Raw genomic sequence first — 17,195 nt, 5'->3', positions numbered from 1 at the left:
TAATATTTTTTAAATAAATTGAAAAACAAAAAGCTCTCTTCATTTTCATTACTCTTTTCATGAACTTTCTTTTCTTTGGGTTTCTAGTACCCAAGGCAGCAAGGAAGAAGCCCCCTACATCCTCCCCAGGAGTAGCAATATCAGCTGATACAAGAAGCACATGATGAATATAGCCTATGCTTTTCCTGAAAAATTTGAGACTAGAATCCTGAGATATGTCATAGTTGCCTTTTTTGTGTGTGTGTTTCTGTTTTTTTTTTTTTTTTTAAGCAAAGGTCCATGACTAACCAAACTGAGAATGGGTATTTTCCAGCTTTGTGTTTTCCTCTTCATGGACAATCCCTGAATTTGTGAGATCCTGGGTTTATCTTTCTCATTAGTGATTTTGTATCAAGTACCTTGGGAGAAAATTTCTCAATCTTGCTAAGAAATCCATGACTTCATAGAAACACATACTTGGTGTGAAGATGAAATCCAACCATAATTTTCCCCTTTACATTGGTCTTTTCAGGCCTCCCACAGCCTCATTCTAATCATAAAAATTTACATTTAGGGCAGCTGGGTAGCTCAGTGAATTGAGAGCCAGGCCTAGAGATGGGAGGTCCTGGGTTCAAATCCAACCTCAGACACTTCCCAGCTGTGTGACCCTGGGCAAGTCACTTGACCCCCATTGCCCACCCTTACCACTCTTCCACCTAGGAGCCAATACACAGAAGTGAAGGGTTTAAAAAATGTAAAAAAAGGCAAAAACAAAACAAAAATTTACATTTATATAGCCTTTTAAAATATGCAAAGCATTTTTGCTAAGGACAAAATGCTGTCCTTATGAAGACTCCATGAGATATGTAGTGCAAGTATAATCACCGGTTTACTAATAAACTAAGTCTCAGAGAGATCAAGGGGATCACAAAGCCAATAAGAGTTAGGACCTAGGCTTGAATCCCAGTTTCCTTTGACTCCACATCCAGCCCTCTTCATTACCCAATGTTATATATGTTAATGAAAAATATAAGTCTCTAACATAGAATCCTGGAAACAAAACACAATCCTCTGGGGAATCTTCACTTAAAGTGATCTGATTTCACTGGTCTCATGATTTCATTGTTCTTCAAGTTTAGTACTAGAGTTTTGGCTATTCCCGAGATTCCTATGCCAACTAGCTGTTTCATGTATTATTATCTAGCACTAGAAGAGACCATAGAGGTTTTCTCCTTATTTAACAGAAGAGGATTAAGATTCAGGTTTTCCTCTTCTTCTCAGGACATCGTGCTGTCTGATAAACTATTAACATGATAGGAGGCTAACAAGGTAGGTTTTTGTTAGTACTTAGGCTGTTATACCCTCACCCCATGAGCTGAGGGAAAGAAGCAGAAGTTTTAAGGCTTTCCTGACAGCTGTACAACTGGCATAAAAGGGTATGAAGACCCAAGAGAAAAAGGTATCTTCCCCAGAAAAAGGTCAATCAAGGTCATAAAAATTCAGCTGCACCTAGGTGGCATAGTAGACAGAATGCCAGTCCTGGAGTTCAGAAGACCTGAGTTCAAATACAGCCTTACACATTTAATTACCTATGTGATCCTGGGCAAGTTACTTAATCCTGTTTGCCTCCATTTTCTCATCTGTAAAATGAGAGAGAAGGAAATGGCAGAGACAGGGAAACTGAAGAGTTGTCCATCAATTGGGGAATGGCTGAACAAATTGTGGTATATAATTGTAATGGAATACTATTGTGTCATAAGAAATGATGAACAATATGATCATAAAAAACCCCTGTAAAGATTTATATGAAGTGATGCAAAGTGAAGTGAGCAAAACCAGGAGAACTCACTGCCCAATAACAACAGTACTTAGAATGATCAGCAGTCAGTGATTTGACGATTACCAACAAGGGAAAGATCCAGTTAACTCCAAGAACTCATGACAAAAAAGTTTATCCACTGCCATAGAAAGAAACGCTGGCCTGAATGCCAATGAATATTGAAAAGAATTCCATTCCCTTTTGGGAAAATGCTAGGTGTGAACCACAAAAAAATGTAAGTGATTTTTCTCTGGGCTCCAGGATGTAGATACAGGGCAAAAAGAGACAGAGAATTTTAGAAAAACAAAATAAAACAAACAAAAAAGTAGCTTCAGAGGTGAGGTTTCCCCCAGTACTGAACTCTGTCCACACATATGTGTTTAGAGCTAAGAGGGTCTTATTATTAGGAGAGGGAGAGGACAAGTGCTATAACCTCCTAGAACTAGAACTATATGGTTGTAACTTTATTAGATAGTGTTTCTTCCCCATTTTTTGTTTGGATGTGTGTTGGGAAACAACTCCTGTTAAAACAAAATATTTCAACGAAATTAAAATTTTAGAAAATGAAAGCAAATAATTAATAAAATACACCATCCAAAAAAAAAAAAGAATTCCATTCTTGACTTAATTTTCTCCATCTCCATGAATTTTTTCTCTAGTGTAATCGGTGTCTTGTTTCATAATGACAAAATGGAAATATATATTATAGGATAATATATGTGCAATCTATATCATATCAACTGTTGTCTTAGGGAGTAAGGAAGGTAAGGATATGGATCCGCAAAACGAATATTTAAAATTGCTATCGACATGCAATCTAGAAGGAAAAAGCAAATCACTCCTATATCTTTGCCAAGAAAACCTCAAAAAGGGGTCACAAAGATTCAGACGCGACTGAAAATAATGGAACAACACAAACTCAGGTTCCAGACTCCCCAGATAGGAGATGCGAGCTCTTTCTCAAGGTCATCTCAGCCTTCCCATAACCTTCCCCCAGAAGGCGCTGTACTTTCCTTCAGAGAACAGGAGGATCCGGCGCTCTAGGAGGCAACCTGACCCCTCGGTGACCTCTAATCATTGCCTCCGCCGTCCTCTCCCTGGTTTCACGTTCCCCTAGTTTACTTTTGCGGCCGTTTGGGGACACTCTATCTGGAAGTACCGTCTCTATGGTCAGCCCACCAATTTCCTCCGTTCTCTTTACGGAAGATGGGAGATCCCAGTCTCGACTAACCCATCTCTATGGCTGTCTCTTGAATCACCCTGAGGGGCGACTAACGGAGATGTGTTTAAAGTCTTCCCAGCTTCTCCTCTTCCACATTTGAAAGCCCTTACTCCTACCGCCTTGGAGAACGATCTCTATGATTCCCGCGCCTCAGAAGGAGGAAGTCAGAAGGAACGTGCCTTTCTTTCCCCGCTGACTTATCTATGGTCGTTTCCTTCCTGGAAGGGAAAAAGGGGTCCCGGCGCCTGCGCAGTACCCGGCTGGTCGCTGGTCACTGATTGTTGGGGGTGGGGGGGGAGCGGGACCCGCCGCTGCTGCCGCCGGAGCAAACCGCGGGGACCGAGATGCAGGTGGGACCGGAACCGGAACCCCCCTCCTCATTCTCTTCTTTCCACTCGGATCCTCCCTCCACCCCACCCCACCCCTCCCGCCTTTCCCGGGCCTGGGACTGGAGGGAAGAGCGAAGGTCCTGGAGCGGGGCCGGGCTCGGAGGCCGGGGTCTGGGGGAGTGCCCAGAGGGCAGCGCCCCCCGGGAGGCCGGTGGAGCGGGCCGCAATGGGCGGAGGTGAAGGAGGCCGCCCGCGGGCGGAGGGAAGGCCAGCGTTCTCGGGAGCCCCGGGAGAAGCGCCGGGGTTGGGCCAGGGAGCAGGGCAGCCTGCGGCCTCTTTATTGAAGGACCAGGGTCAGAAGGGCCGGGGTCAAGGCTAGTGGGCTAGAGCAGCTGGGCCTGCAACGGCGCGGCCTTTGGTGTGGAGAGAACTCAGGGGACTCCCATTGGGTCCGGGCTTCCACACTCCCACGCCCCCTTGTTGGTGTGAATTGTAGGAGCGTTAGGGTATTGTGTGTGTGTGGGGGTCATACTTGGGTGTCTTCCCCCCTGCATGCGCTAAACACTCCATCTTCGTAGGCTCTTTTCTGTTTCTGTCTCCTCGAGATTGAGGCTGGAGGCAGATAGATATAAAAGACATGGAAAGGATAGAGGATTCAAGGAATATGAGGCCATTGGTGGGGGAGAAATAACCCTTAGAATAGGTGTAGGTTGCCTATTGGGAAGGAGGCCTTGAGAAGGTGAGGAAGCATAAAGGCCGACAGAATTCTTTAAAACTGCTCTCATTCCAACCCTGCCCCATGGAGGTCTGGCCTTCAAATGTAGAAATTATTTACTTTGTCCACTCCAGTATATGATATCCCTCTGTGGAAATTCATTTTGTCATGTTGAACCTAGGCTTGCTTAGAAATTCCCATCTTAGGGAATTGGAATAGGAGTCAGGGGATCTGGATTCTATCTCTGGTTAGAATTTCTAGCCACTTCTTTTGTGACAGTAGGCAGTCTTTCAGCTTCTTAGTTTTTTTCTCTCACCAATAAAATGGGCACAAGAGCAACTAGTTTACCTCTCCTAGGGTTGCTATGAAGATCAAATGAGAGAAGTATGTGAAAATGCTTTAAAATTATAAAGTACCATGTAAATGCTGCTATTTGTCAAGCAGAAAATTTCCAAAAAACCCTTCCTAGCCTAATCAACCAGTGATGATGCAAATAGTGACTATGGGTCTGTTCTGAAGAAGTACAGGATTAGTGGCTCTCAGTTCTTAGTCTTGCTTTTCCCAGAGTCCAGTTGCTCTGGGTTATGAGACTAAAGACCTATATGCTAATTTTCATAGCTCTCCTAACCTCTATCCCCTTTTGCTTCCTTCTGTTCTTAGTGACAATAGAAAATAGTTCAACTCAGCCTTCTCATAGCTCCTTTTATTCTTGTGACTGAGGGGAAGAAGGAACAAGGTAGTAGTCTCCAACATTTTATGGTGAGGAGCTGCTGAGCCTTTGATTGGGGAGGGGTGGGGGTGGATAAGAATGATCCTTTCAAAGCAGTACCCACCTCATACCACAATGCTTAAAATGCTAGTGAGCCTTAGGGAAAAAAAGCATGATGTGTTGGGGACCCTTTGAGTAAGACATTGGAAGGATTTATTCCTGAGAGGTGATTGGAAAGGGAGCTTTATGTCTCTTAAAGGGTTTCTTTTCTGGAAGATGGTGACCAGTTTACCTCCAGCTCCTCTAGGATCGAAGCCAAAGAATGTGGGCTGAGATTGCAGCAGGAGAGATGGAGGTTAGATATCTGGGAAAACCTTCCAGTGCTTGAGAGGTTTGAGAACTTGGAATAGGAGAAGGAAGCTAACATGTTTTCAAGGTCTCTTTAGAACCTCTGAATCAGAGAGGAACAATGTGAACAGAAAGCTATGTGGAAAAGTAGATGGCTTCTCATTGGGGTGGAGCAATTAGGGAATTTCTGATCCATGGGGACTCTAATCCCAATGTTGACTCCTATATATGTGCCTCTTTTCCCTTCCACAGTTGCCGCAGATGACCCTGAATCTTCTGGCCTCCCCCCCCACTTGCTTCCCTCCCCGTGGTCCCCCACTCTCCGTTTCATCTGGCTCATCATGAATGGTGCCCCTTCCCCTGAGGATGGGGCTTCCCCTTCTCCTCCCCCTCTGCCACCACTGCCGCCACCACCACCACCACCACCACCACCACCTCCTCCTCCTCCCAGTTGGCGGGAATTCTGTGAATCCCACGCTCGAGCGGCAGCCCTGGACTTTGCCCGGCGCTTCCGCCTCTACTTGGCTTCCCATCCCCAATATGCAGGTCCTGGGGCTGAGGCAGCTTTCTCACGACGCTTTGCTGAGCTCTTCTTGCAGCACTTTGAGGCAGAGGTGGCTCGGGCCTCAGGTTCCCTTTTGTCATCTGGCCCAATCCCTTTGAGTCCTGGTACGGAAACTTTATCTCGTGATCTTTCCCTGGAGAGCTGCCGGAACAGTGGTCCTCTGACTGTGCTGGGTCCTTCCCGATCTTCTGAAGACTTAGCTGGCCCCCTCCCTTCCTCAATCTCTTCATCCTCTTCAAAGCCTAAACTGAAGAAACGTTTCTCCCTCCGCTCTGTGGGCCGATCAGTACGAGGCTCAGTTCGAGGGATCTTGCAGTGGCGGGGAGCTGGTGATCCCCCCTCACCAGTGGGACCCTTGGAGACATCTTCCTCTGGACCACCTGTCTTGGGTGGAAACAGCAACTCCAACTCCTCTGGTGGGGGTGGTAGCACCAATGTGGGGCCAACTAGCAGTGGGACATCCCCTGGGGAAAGATGGACTCACCGATTTGAGAGGCTGAGACTAAGTAGGGGAGGGGGACCCTTAAAGGATGGGGCAGGGACAGTGCAAAGGGAGGGCCTGCTGAGCTTCATGGGAACAGAGGAGGCAGCTCTTGGTGGAGGAGAAGGTCGAGGGGGAGGAGGAACTGGAACTTCATCTGGGGGTGGGGGACCACCAAGGTGGCAGAAGTGTCGCCTGCTGCTTCGGAATGAGGGGGAAGGAGATGGAAGTCGGCTGGAGTTCTATATCCCACCTAAGGTGAGAGAGAAGGGGAAGTTTGACTGGGGCTAGATAATGTAAAAGCCTTGCAGATAAACCCCAGAAGTTTACAAGCCTACAGGCTTTTACTTTTTTATTTTGAAACTTGGACCCATTTTTCTAACTCTTGACACTTGAATATGTAAGACTAGGCTGATGGTAACAGTCTTTTTGCCACTTCCACATTACTTACAAGGTAGAGCAGAGAGCCATTAGGCTTGTGTTGACACCCCTGTGGTGAAGTGGGAAGAGCTGGGAGGCCAGGCCCCCCCCCCCTACCCCCTGGGAAGTAGATGAGTATTTTTGAGCCTGAATATTGGGACTCCTGCCACTTCTACCACAGGCATCCCGACCCCGGATCAACATCCTGTGTTCTACCATCACAGATGTCCGGACAACCACAGCTCTGGAGATGCCTGACAGGGAAAACACCTTTGTGGTTAAGGTCAGAGATTTTGATATCATTCTTTCTTTACTACCATTCCAAAAAATTTGATTCTTGTGTGTTGGTGGGAGAAGAGTGGTAGGTGGTAAGAAGGCTCTTGGCTTTTCCTAGGACTAGAAGCTGTGAGCAAGGTGCCATGACCTTACAGCTAGGGGACTCTTTCCCAAAATTAATATATTTCTTAAAGTTTGGACTGCTTTCACATATATGTATGCATGTACATGTTGAATGCAAAAAAATACATGCAGACACAAATAAAAGTACTTACCTGGGAAGAGAAGCAAAGGAAGGAGAGGAAATGATTGGAGAGAAAGTTCTTGCATTGTGGTTGGAAGGAAAGATCTAGGGAGCTCTCATTGTCTTATTGGCCTCCTCTTTATCCCATGTCCTGGCTGAGGTACCTTACCCTTCCTCCCATAGGTGGAGGGTTCTGTGGAGTATATCCTGGAGACAGCTGATGCCCTGAATATGAAGGCCTGGGTGTCTGATCTACAGGATTGCCTGAGCCCAGGGTGAGGGGCCTGAGCAAGGGAGGGGAGGTGGCAGAAAAGTGCTCAACACTGCTCAGTTTACCTTTTGACTTCCCTCTTTCCATTTTCTTTCCTTTGAAATTTTCTGTGTCACACTGATCCCTGATCTGATGCCTACCCTTGGGACTTCATTCCCTGCCAGGGAGAACACAGACAACCTGGAACTATCCTGCCTCAACCATTCAGAGAGTCTGCCCAGTCAGGAGCTGCCTTTGGGACCTAGTGAGAGCAACGAGCACCTGTCTCAGGGTGAGGCAGAAGGGAAGGAAAGCCAGATCCTTGGGGGACAACTTCTGTATTGTTAACTAGATAATCAGAATTTTAGAGCTAGAAGAGATTTTATTGTCCAACCTCCTTTTATAGGTGGAGAAACTAAGGGTCAGAAAGGAGGAATGACTTGTCCAAGGTAATATAGTAAGTGGCAGAGTTGATATTAGAACTCGGGTCTCCTAATTGATAATCCAGATGGCATATTTTTTTGAAGACCTGTTATCTCAGTTTATTCAGGCAACATTCAATAGATTGTCAGTTTGATGGCTTCTGAGGTCTCTTCCAATTCTAAGGTGGAGATAATTATTTAGTGTCAAATCCTGGATATAGAAAGAACTTTAAGGTTTAGCAACTGTTCTCATGGTTGCAGGGGTAGGAGGAAAGGGCAGGCATACCTTAAGATGAATCAAGCAGTAGTATAAGATGGGACCTGCCAAGGCCATAGTGTATACTAACAGAGGAGGAAGAGGCCTCTGAGGGCTAGAATAGTCAAGGAAGGCTTTTTGGAGGAGGTGGGCCTGGATATGGATAGGCATATGAGAATGCAGAGAGAAAAACTAAGGAGTGTAGTCTTTTATCTTTTAAGAAATGAGCCAGTTGAGGATTTTGAGCAGCAGGTTTGTGATGAATATGGTGTGTTTTAGGAATATTTCTCTGGTGCCCTCTACAAGATATACATGAGGAAGAGATTTGAGTCATGGAGACATGTTAGGAAGCTATCTAGTCTTTCTGTGTCCTAGGGAGAATGGTTCCCCTTTGCCTTATTGGGTTAGGGAGGGTACTGAGTCTCAGACCTTCCCTGCACCCTTGGTTTTTCTTCTAGGGGCATATGGGGGCCTCTCGGATCGTCCCTCAGCTTCTATCTCCCCCAGCTCTGCCTCCATTGCTGCCTCCCATTTTGACTCAATGGAACTACTGCCTCCAGAGTTGCCCCCCCGAGTCCCTATTGAAGAGGGGCCCCCATTGGGAACAACTTACCCCCCACCAGCCCCTTACCCTCCCCCGAACACTCCAGACACCACAGGTATCAGGGTGTGTATGTATGTGTGTGTGTGTATATGTATTTTAAAAATATACATGCACCCCTATTTATACTTTAAGTGTGTGTTGTAAATATATGTGTGGATGGGGGAAAGAGAGAGAGAGAGAGTGTGTGTGTGTGTGTGTGTGTGTTTTTTGTCTTTGCCTTATACATCTTTCTAACTACTACTCTTAATTCTAAATTTCTTGTTAGCTAAACTCCTTCTCTTGGGTCTTTAAGATCTGAGGGACTATGGGTGCCTAATCTAGGGGGAAAGGAAAATCTATAGGGAAGGAGCTTCAAGACAGAAGATTCTCATTAGGGATGGGGAGGCTTCCCTGACACTCCGGTTTCCCAACTCTTTCCTTCCTGAAGGTTCGTTCCTGTTCCAGGGGGAGTCAGATGGAGGTGATGGGGACCACCCCCTTTCAGAGTACCCTTGGTTCCATGGGACCCTCTCCCGACTCAAGGCTGCCCAGCTAGTGTTGGCAGGGGGTGCTGGCAGCCATGGTGTCTTTCTGGTACGTCAGAGTGAGACGAGGAGGGGGGAGTATGTCCTCACATTCAACTTCCAGGGCAAGGCCAAGGTGAGTGGCCCTATGGAAGAAAGGGCTCCTTTCTTTCCTAGAGGAAAGGCAACTTCAGGGGAGAAGGTTGTCAAACCCCGGGGAAGAGGATTAGCTTAGGGAAGTATCCCACAGAGAGAGTTCAAAGGAGGAGGGGCATTCCAGGAAACAGGAGGTTCCCAGGGAAGTGAAGAACTATTGGGGAAAAGATTTTAGATCCCAGGGAAAAGAGTAGTTTAGGTAATGACAGGGAAAAGGCAGCAGCCCTTGAGTCCCAAGAAGAAAGCAGTCTTTACCTTCCCCATCCCGGCCCCCAGCACCTTCGTCTATCCCTGAATGAGGATGGTCAGTGCCGGGTGCAGCACCTCTGGTTCCAGACGGTCTTTGACATGCTGGAGCATTTCCGGGTCCACCCCATTCCTCTGGAGTCTGGGGGCTCCAGTGATGTTACCCTCGTCAGCTATGTCGTGGCCTCCCAGCGGCTACAAGGTAAGGGGGGCGGCAGGGGAGAGGGTTCTTGCTCATCAGAGAAGTGAGATGTGAGCAGAGAGGAAAAGAAGGCTCTCATACGCAAGTTGGAGAGCATGTTTAGTGGGGAAGAAGGGAGGGAGAGAAAACATTTGCACATTTGGAACAAAAAAGACAGTGAACGTACCTTGCTGAGAGGTGCTTAGCCATTCTGCCTTTCCCTTGAGAGATGATACTCAAACCAGGTGGGAGGTGGGAGGTGGTGAGAATGGGATTGGTACATTTTCATTTCCATCAAAAGCCTCTGTCCATTGTCTGTCTCTGCTTCCATCCTTCCCTACTTTTCCCTCTCTTGTCCTCATCTGTACTTGGATCTTCTTCCCTTCTTGGCAATGCTTCCTCTGCTCTCCCATATGTTTGCCCCATATGACCTTTACCCAAACCTCTGCTCCCCATCTTTCCCCTTCCAAACCACCCTTAAACCCTTGCTATCCTGTCTATACCCCCTCCTCACACCCCCCCAACCCCCCAGGCAGGGAACGGGCAGGGAGCCGAGCTGGGGTGTGTGAGGGAGATCGCTGCTACCCCGACGCCTCTTCCACCCTCATGCCCATCGGAGCGAGTGACTGTGTGTAAGTGTGCTTCCTCCCCATGTTCCATCCTCCATGAAGGGGCTTGGAAGGTGTGGGAAGAAGGTACTTGGGTCCTGAGGATAATGGAGGTAAAAGGGAGGGGGGTGTAAGAAGACTTAAGTCACATCTGCTTTACCTGAATTATCTTCCTTCCCTACTCTTTCCAGAACCGAACATCTCCCATGATCCATCCCAACCTCCTGACCCTGATTCAAGGGCAGACCCTGCACACCCTGGGGAAGAGGAGTTGATGGTAGAAGCATCAGAAGCTTCAGAGGAAGAGAAGGCAGGCAGTGGAGGGACCCCAGGAGAGCTGGGCCCTGTGGCTGAGCCTGAGGAGGCCACAGCCCTAAACAGGGAGCCCTCAGGGGTAGAGGGGCCTGGTGGGGAGGTGGGAGTGACCCCTTTTGTGCATTTCTTGCAGTTGCAGCCAGGGAATGCCGGGGAGGAAGGGGTCCGCTCCAGAGCCATCAATAACCAGTACTCCTTCTTATAAGGATGAATACCCCCACACAACCAATTCCCCCTTTCTCCCTGGTCCCGGGCCAGGACCCAGGACAGATCCTCACCAGAGAGGTACAAATGCTTCCCTTGCCCATTTGAGTAGGGGGTGGGAATGGTACAGGACCGAGGGACAGAGCCATTAGTAACTTCCCAGATAACACACTCCAAGCTGTCCCTTTCCCTGGGCAGGGGACTTGGATCCGTTACCTCCTTTTGGGGGTGGGCCAATTGTGCTCAGCCTCGCCCCCTGTGGGCCATTTCTCCAGTACCTCTCACAGCTCTGTGATGTATTGGGGAGGGGCTGTATCAGCTACATTAAGGATTTTTTTTTTTAAGTGAAATGGAGAAACATAAATAAAAAAGGTTTATCTCAGCTCTCTTCTGGTCATTGGCCCAATGTTTGTATCACAGGATGGAATGGGAGATGGGGAAACAATTGATTTAGAAGACTCACATCTATATACTTTCACTTCTCATGTCACACCAACCATCTTTTTAAGTCCCTTCTAATTCTTAACATTCTGATTCTGGAATTCTAGCCCCACAGAGAGAACTGTGAAATAGAGCCAGGGAGGGCAGTGGTTTCTTTTCCCCAAATAAACTGTTCTGGCAGAGGTCAAAGATAATAGCCATTGAGCCAAGCTGGAAAGTCCAGACTTGAGGGCAGGGTTTCTGGGTATGGGGTGTTGAGAAAGAACACCTTATTGTGGGATGACTTGGAGTCCTATGTTTTGGTTCTGCCATTCAGCTAAATGTGGTTTATTGGGGAAGTCACTTTATTTGGGCTTCAGTTTACTCTATAAATGAGGGCGTTGACTTGGATAGTATCGTGAGGACCCTTCCAGCGCTGACATTCTGTGTCCCAAGTGACTGCTCCCAGCTTTGATGGTACATTTCTCCAAAAGAGGGCACCCCTGGGCCTCCTAGCTACTCTGGCTTTCATGTGTAGTTCATTGGATTGTCAGACTTAATAGAGAAAGACATTTTACAGAGGGAATTAGGAAGAACCATCTATTCAATATCTGGTTTAAAAGATGAGATGGACCCCCAAAAGTAAATGGTTTGCATGAAGTGAGACAGGTAATAGGAGCCAAGTTGGGATTCAAATACAGGGTTGCCCACTGTAAATGCTCTTCTTCTTACATCCTATCATGCTATCTGCCTTTTAATAAGACCATCTCCATTGTATTCCAGAACTACTCCCACTACCTTTCATGTTCTGTTCTCTCTTTCTTTTTCTTGTGTTTCTGCTCTATCACTATTCAATCTAATGGGATGCTCCAGCCTTGTATTCTTCCCTTTCCCTTGGCCTTGCCACTCCCTTTCCTTCTGTCCTAACTCCCCTCCTCCAGCAGGCCCTTGGCTCTTGTGACCTTGTTATTCTGAGCCTCTGCTTCTTACAGGAGATGGACAGGAGACAGCTGGAGACTGCAGTATGCCCTGGGCAGGGAGCTGGCTGAAGGTTGCTGGCTTTTCCCACTTGGTCTTCTCTCTGGGGCTTTCATAAACTAGTTTTGGGGGAGCATGAGGGGTGGAAGCAACCCTTTGAAGAAAAGTTGGGGGATTTTAGTGTTATATATGAGAATACCACTGGAGATGAACAAGATATAATTCAGAATTAAACTGATGAGAAAAAAATTATATTCCCAGCTTGCCTCTCCTTCAGTCTTTAGAAAATTGCCTTTGCAAGGTAAAAGGGAACTCTAGGGAATGGGCCTTCCTCCAGGGTTCTCATGTTTGGGTGATAATTGTTCCTTTTCCCTAAATTTTGGGCCTCAGGACTTCCTCACAGACGCTGAAATGTTAGAAAGGTATTGAAAAGGACCTGAGGATTTTGGTCCAACCTCCTTATTTTATAGATGAGGGAGGAAACTTAAGCTGCAATAAGAAGTTACTTGCCATAGATACAGGGGGAGTTGATGATAAAGCTTTTTTTTCCCCACCAGCCCTAGGATATAGGGGTGAGGATATCTTCTTCAATCAAATCAGAAAGTATTTGGTCATTTAAGTGGGAAAAAAAAATTTTCATTTTCTAAATTATTTTCCTCCATTTTTTAGAGGGAGACCACTGATCTCCCCATGTGTAATAGTGGATAAATCATTTTTCCTCCCCAAGCCTATATATGGAATTTTTATCTATGGAATTAGGGAACTTAGGGTTTTGGACTAGCACTCAAACTTCAATCGTTTTGTTTTTTTTTTGGTTTGTCCCTTAATATAAATCTGTGCCCTTTTATCCCCCATATTCCCTATATCATGTTCTCTCTCTGTCTCTGTCTCTGTCTCTGTCTCTCTCTCTCTCTCTTTCTCTCTCTCTCTCCCTTCTTTCTTCCCTCCCTCCCTTTCCTCCCTCTCCATGTTTGGTCACTCGTGCTCCTTCAAGATGGGCAGTGGCCCCTGTCACTCACCAGGGTAGGGAAAAAGTAGCCTGAGCAGTAGCTTAGGCTATGCCCTCTCACAACTCTCTCCTCTACCCAGATAACATGGGATCACGGGATAGGTTTGAAAGTCCTCTGATTCCTGTGGGTGTGATTCTCTCACATAACTGCCCCATTTTGTGTAGCCCCCACACACCCACCTCCCACCTCCCCAGAGGTCAGGGAAGGACTCAGCTGTGGAGGAGAGAGTCAAAGCTGTGAAAAAGGGGAGGGGGAGGAGAGCCATGTCCTCACCTCACCCTGGAGGTTGCCCTTCCAGCCCAGGCAGAGGAGTGGTAAGGTACTGGAGGGTTCAAGTGGGAAGTATTCCTAAACCTTTCCTCTGCCCCTCACCCCTACAAAGTACCTGGTTTTCCCAAGTTAGGGATTCCTCTTTCCTCAGGCTCCCTTTCTCCTATGCCTTTCTTGAGACTCTTAGCAGCAAAATAGACCTTAAAGATTAATTAGCTAGTCCAGCCTCCTCATGCCACAAATGGAAAAAGGAAGGGGGGGGGGGAAAGTGATTTGTCCAAGGTCACACAGCTCCCTTTCTATGACCTTCCCATCTCTAATCCTTCACTAGTTATTCCTCATCCCCTCTCTGTTCTACTACCACCTTATCTTTCCCTTGCTCCTTCAGTTATTGCCTTCCTCATTTCTCCTTCCTCTTCTGCACCCCTCTTTACCAGCTCACATTCTCCTGACCCCCAAGGTCCCATCCTACCTCCCCCATTCTCCAGCAGTTGCCTAGTGGTAACCAGATGCTCCACCCTGGAGAAAGGGGTGGGGGCTGGCTCAGAGCAACTGCTACTCCTGGGAGGCTGACATGGAATCCAGGGCATATAAACTTCTTGTGCCTTTGGACCCAGTCTTTCAGTCCTGCTTGGCTCCTGACAACAGGGCCTTCTGCTCTTTTCTCCTTATGGTTCAGTTTGCTTATTCCACCTTCCCCTTACCTCTGGTCTGTTCCCCTCAGCTCTCCCTTTTAGGACTTTTTCCATTCTCCATCCTGTCCCCCATGGCTTCTCCAAATAAGGCAGCTGTAGTGTGGTAGAAAAAGTGATCAAATCAGAAGAACTAGGTTTGAATCTCAGCTGTGCCACTTATAATCTGTGTGATTATGGACATCTTTCTGGATCTCATCTATAAAATAAGAATTGGGATAGATAATCTCCAAGGTCCTTTTCAACTCAAAATCCTATGATCTCCCTAACACCCACCTGTCTCTGTCCTCTATTTCTTTATTTTATTTTTATTTTTTAGAAAAAATTCTCATGGTTCCATGATTCATGTTCTTACTTTCCCCTTCACACACACCCCCTCCCCCCATAGCTGACATGCATTTCCACTGGCTTCTGTCCTCTATTTCACCAGATCTGACCCTCTGCAGTCGCAGCCATACCCATTCCCTTTGACTATACCAGCCTGATTTAGTTTAAATCCTCCATTGCCCATCCCAATCTGATTTCCCTTGAGGAATCTGTCCAACTCATGAGCACACTATAACCATTTCCCTTGTTCTCCACTGATCCTGGATTTCTCCTCTCTTATGCAATCCTCACCTGGATCTGAGACCAGCAGTCAAGTGATAGTAGCAAGAACTGTATACATTAGCTATAATGTTTTAGGTCAAGACAGGTCAAGACCTATCAGTGTGGAGGAAGCCATGGCTTGAGAAAGAGTAGTTATTTCTATTTGTCCTTGTCTAGGAGGGTATCTCTACCCGCATTCTAAACCTTCAAACCATATGTCTCTCCCCTTTGTGCCATCAGCACATTTTGTAGCCTCTTGGGTTACCCCTGTGGCTGGGTATCCCATTTTCCTGGGGGGAGGGAGTGGGGGGGATTCCCTATCAGGAATGGTGGAGCAGGGACTTGTGTTTCCCATGGCTTTAGGAGGGCAGGTGGGGAGGTGGTGTTGGCAGGGGGTACATGCAGTCCTGGCTTTACTCACCAGCACTTGGACACTAAATCCCATGTTGATGGCTCCTGCTGCCCCCCTCCCTGGGGTAGGATTACCACCTTCTGCCCTGTCTCTTTGACGCTCTCCCCTCCTCATTTCCACTTGCCCCTCTAGAGTTGCTCTCTCTTATCCCACAATAGAGAATCTCTCCTCTAGTTTTGTCTTAGATTCCCCCGGCCCCTTCACTCCCCTTAGCAGGTCCAGTCTCAATGTGTTTCCTCCTTTATTTCATTGGGATGAAAAAGATGCTGAAAGTTATGGTAGTGGGAACAGGCTGAGCTGTTCAAGAGGGAGTAGATGGTGGAGGGAACAAATGGGTAGGGGGAGGGCAGAAAAGTGAAGGGGAGAAGGGATCAGAGGGTTGAAAGGGGGTAAGAAAGAAAAAGAATAAGATTGGGTTGAGGAAACTAGAATTTGATGGACAGAGGAGGCAGGGAAAGTAAGTTGAGGGGAAGATGAGAAACTTAGGAGACAGACAGTCTCAGTCTCCCTCTGCCCCCTCTTTCCCTGGGGCAGGGGCCACTCTGGCTTTATGAGTGACATCTCAGGCTGCAACCCCACTGTTCCCCCTCTGTCAGCAAAAATACCTCTCTCTTCTGGCCCCTCCTGTTAGGGTCTTGGCCAGCCAATCCTGGGCCTGGTGGGGGGGTTGGGCACCCCCCCCAGTTACTCATAAGGGCCAGCTGGGGGTTGGGGGGGTGGCCGGCTGCTGTAGGTTGGACGGGGGTCAGTGTTGCGTAGAGGGGAGGCAAGCCCATCGTGGGGCTGAAGAGAGACAGACAGAGATAAGCAGGTGGAGAGACTGAGGAGGAAACCCCCCACGTGTGAGAGAGACCCCCTAGAAAGAACGCACCGGCCCCTGGCCCCCAGGAAGGGAGCAAGATGGAGGCCGCACACTCCAAGACAACGGAGGAATGCCTGGCCTATTTTGGGGTGAATGAGAACACTGGCCTCAACCCTGACCAAGTTAAAAGACACCTAGAGAAGTATGGACCCAATGGTGAGTATCTGGGGTTGGAGATGATTATCTCTCTTCTCCAGTATGGTGCCCCTTCTCCTAAGATTCTAGGGGGAAAGCCAAGGAGCAGGACAATTGAATTCTGGAAGGGAAGTGGGAATTGATGGAGTGGCATCTCCAAGGCTTTGATTATAGCTTGTCTCACTTTCTCCTTCTGTGGCCTAATTATTCCACTTTGGACATAATATTCTGGGAGAGGAGGAAATATTGGGCTGAAGACACTAGGTCCTAAATGAACTGTTTTATTCTCTTCTCTCCCAACCCTATTCTCCAGAACTCCCTGCAGAAGAAGGTAAGTCAATAATCCCTGTCTATCTTCCCTCCCTTCTCTTGCTGCACCCCAGAGCCCCTATCCCAGCTGCTTTGGGCTATAGGTCCTTATGCTTAAAGTTTGTTTGTCAGTGAATAAGGTCCACCAAAAGGGAAGAGCTTCTCATTTCTGCACTCTTGTTCACTGTCTATTCTTTTCTCACCCAGCCCTGACCCTCATCCCCCGCCCCCAAACCAAACCCAATAACAAGAAAAAAGAGAAAAAAAAGGTAAAGTTTTTACTCTTATCCCATTGAGGTCTGCCTCTTGCTCCTTGAGCTATGGAGTTGTTCAGTACTGAGCATTTTAATTTCTCCAGACCCTCAGATCTAACCCCCTTCCACCTTATTACCCTACATCCCTTAGCCTTTTTCTTCAGTGTGCCCAACCCTGAGCATTCAGCATTTCCCTCTTTGATTACTATCCCCCTTGAACGGGGCAATCTTCTCTCTTTCCCTGCCTTTCTCTCTCAGGCAAGTCCCTGTGGGAGCTAGTGGTCGAGCAGTTTGAAGACCTCCTTGTTCGAATCCTGCTTTTGGCTGCCTGCATTTCCTTTGTAAGTTCACAAATGGCATTAAGGCAGGGGAAGAGGGCTGGGAGACCATGGGAGTAGGGGCACCTTTGTGGG

General features: G+C 47.4%; 2 protein-coding genes across 4 annotated transcripts in view; both read left to right on the top strand.

Moving 5' to 3' along the window:
- The first annotated feature begins 4,679 nt into the window (after positions 1 to 4,679).
- On the top strand, positions 4,680 to 10,633 carry SH2B1 (SH2B adaptor protein 1). Of its 2 annotated transcripts, XM_044656840.1 has the most exons (10): positions 4,680 to 6,425; positions 6,769 to 6,870; positions 7,291 to 7,382; positions 7,439 to 7,480; positions 7,519 to 7,649; positions 8,494 to 8,694; positions 9,067 to 9,278; positions 9,575 to 9,746; positions 10,258 to 10,357; positions 10,525 to 10,633. In XM_044656840.1, the coding sequence occupies exons 1-10, from the start codon at positions 5,316 to 5,318 to the stop codon at positions 10,541 to 10,543; spliced, it is 2,181 nt and encodes a 726-aa protein (XP_044512775.1). In that variant the 5' UTR covers positions 4,680 to 5,315; the 3' UTR covers positions 10,544 to 10,633. The 2 variants fall into 2 exon arrangements, with proteins under 2 accessions (XP_044512775.1, XP_044512767.1); XM_044656832.1 differs by lacking the exon at positions 7,439 to 7,480 and having other exon boundaries at positions 5,374 to 6,425; positions 7,543 to 7,649.
- A 5,317-nt stretch (positions 10,634 to 15,950) lies between these two features.
- The window catches only part of ATP2A1 (ATPase sarcoplasmic/endoplasmic reticulum Ca2+ transporting 1), a 17,563-nt gene continuing 16,318 nt past the window's right edge, over positions 15,951 to 17,195 (top strand). For both annotated transcript variants that reach the window (XM_044656781.1, XM_044656790.1), the window contains exons 1-3: positions 15,951 to 16,240; positions 16,533 to 16,550; positions 17,041 to 17,123. In XM_044656781.1, coding sequence (XP_044512716.1) covers positions 16,123 to 16,240; positions 16,533 to 16,550; positions 17,041 to 17,123 — 219 coding nt within the window. In that variant the 5' untranslated portion in view covers positions 15,951 to 16,122. The remainder of the gene's footprint in view (positions 16,241 to 16,532; positions 16,551 to 17,040; positions 17,124 to 17,195) is intronic.

The sequence above is a fragment of the Gracilinanus agilis genome, chromosome 1, assembly GCF_016433145.1.
Source record: "Gracilinanus agilis isolate LMUSP501 chromosome 1, AgileGrace, whole genome shotgun sequence".
Lineage (NCBI taxonomy): Eukaryota > Metazoa > Chordata > Mammalia > Didelphimorphia > Didelphidae > Gracilinanus > Gracilinanus agilis.
This window is presented reverse-complemented; position numbering and strand designations above follow the sequence as displayed.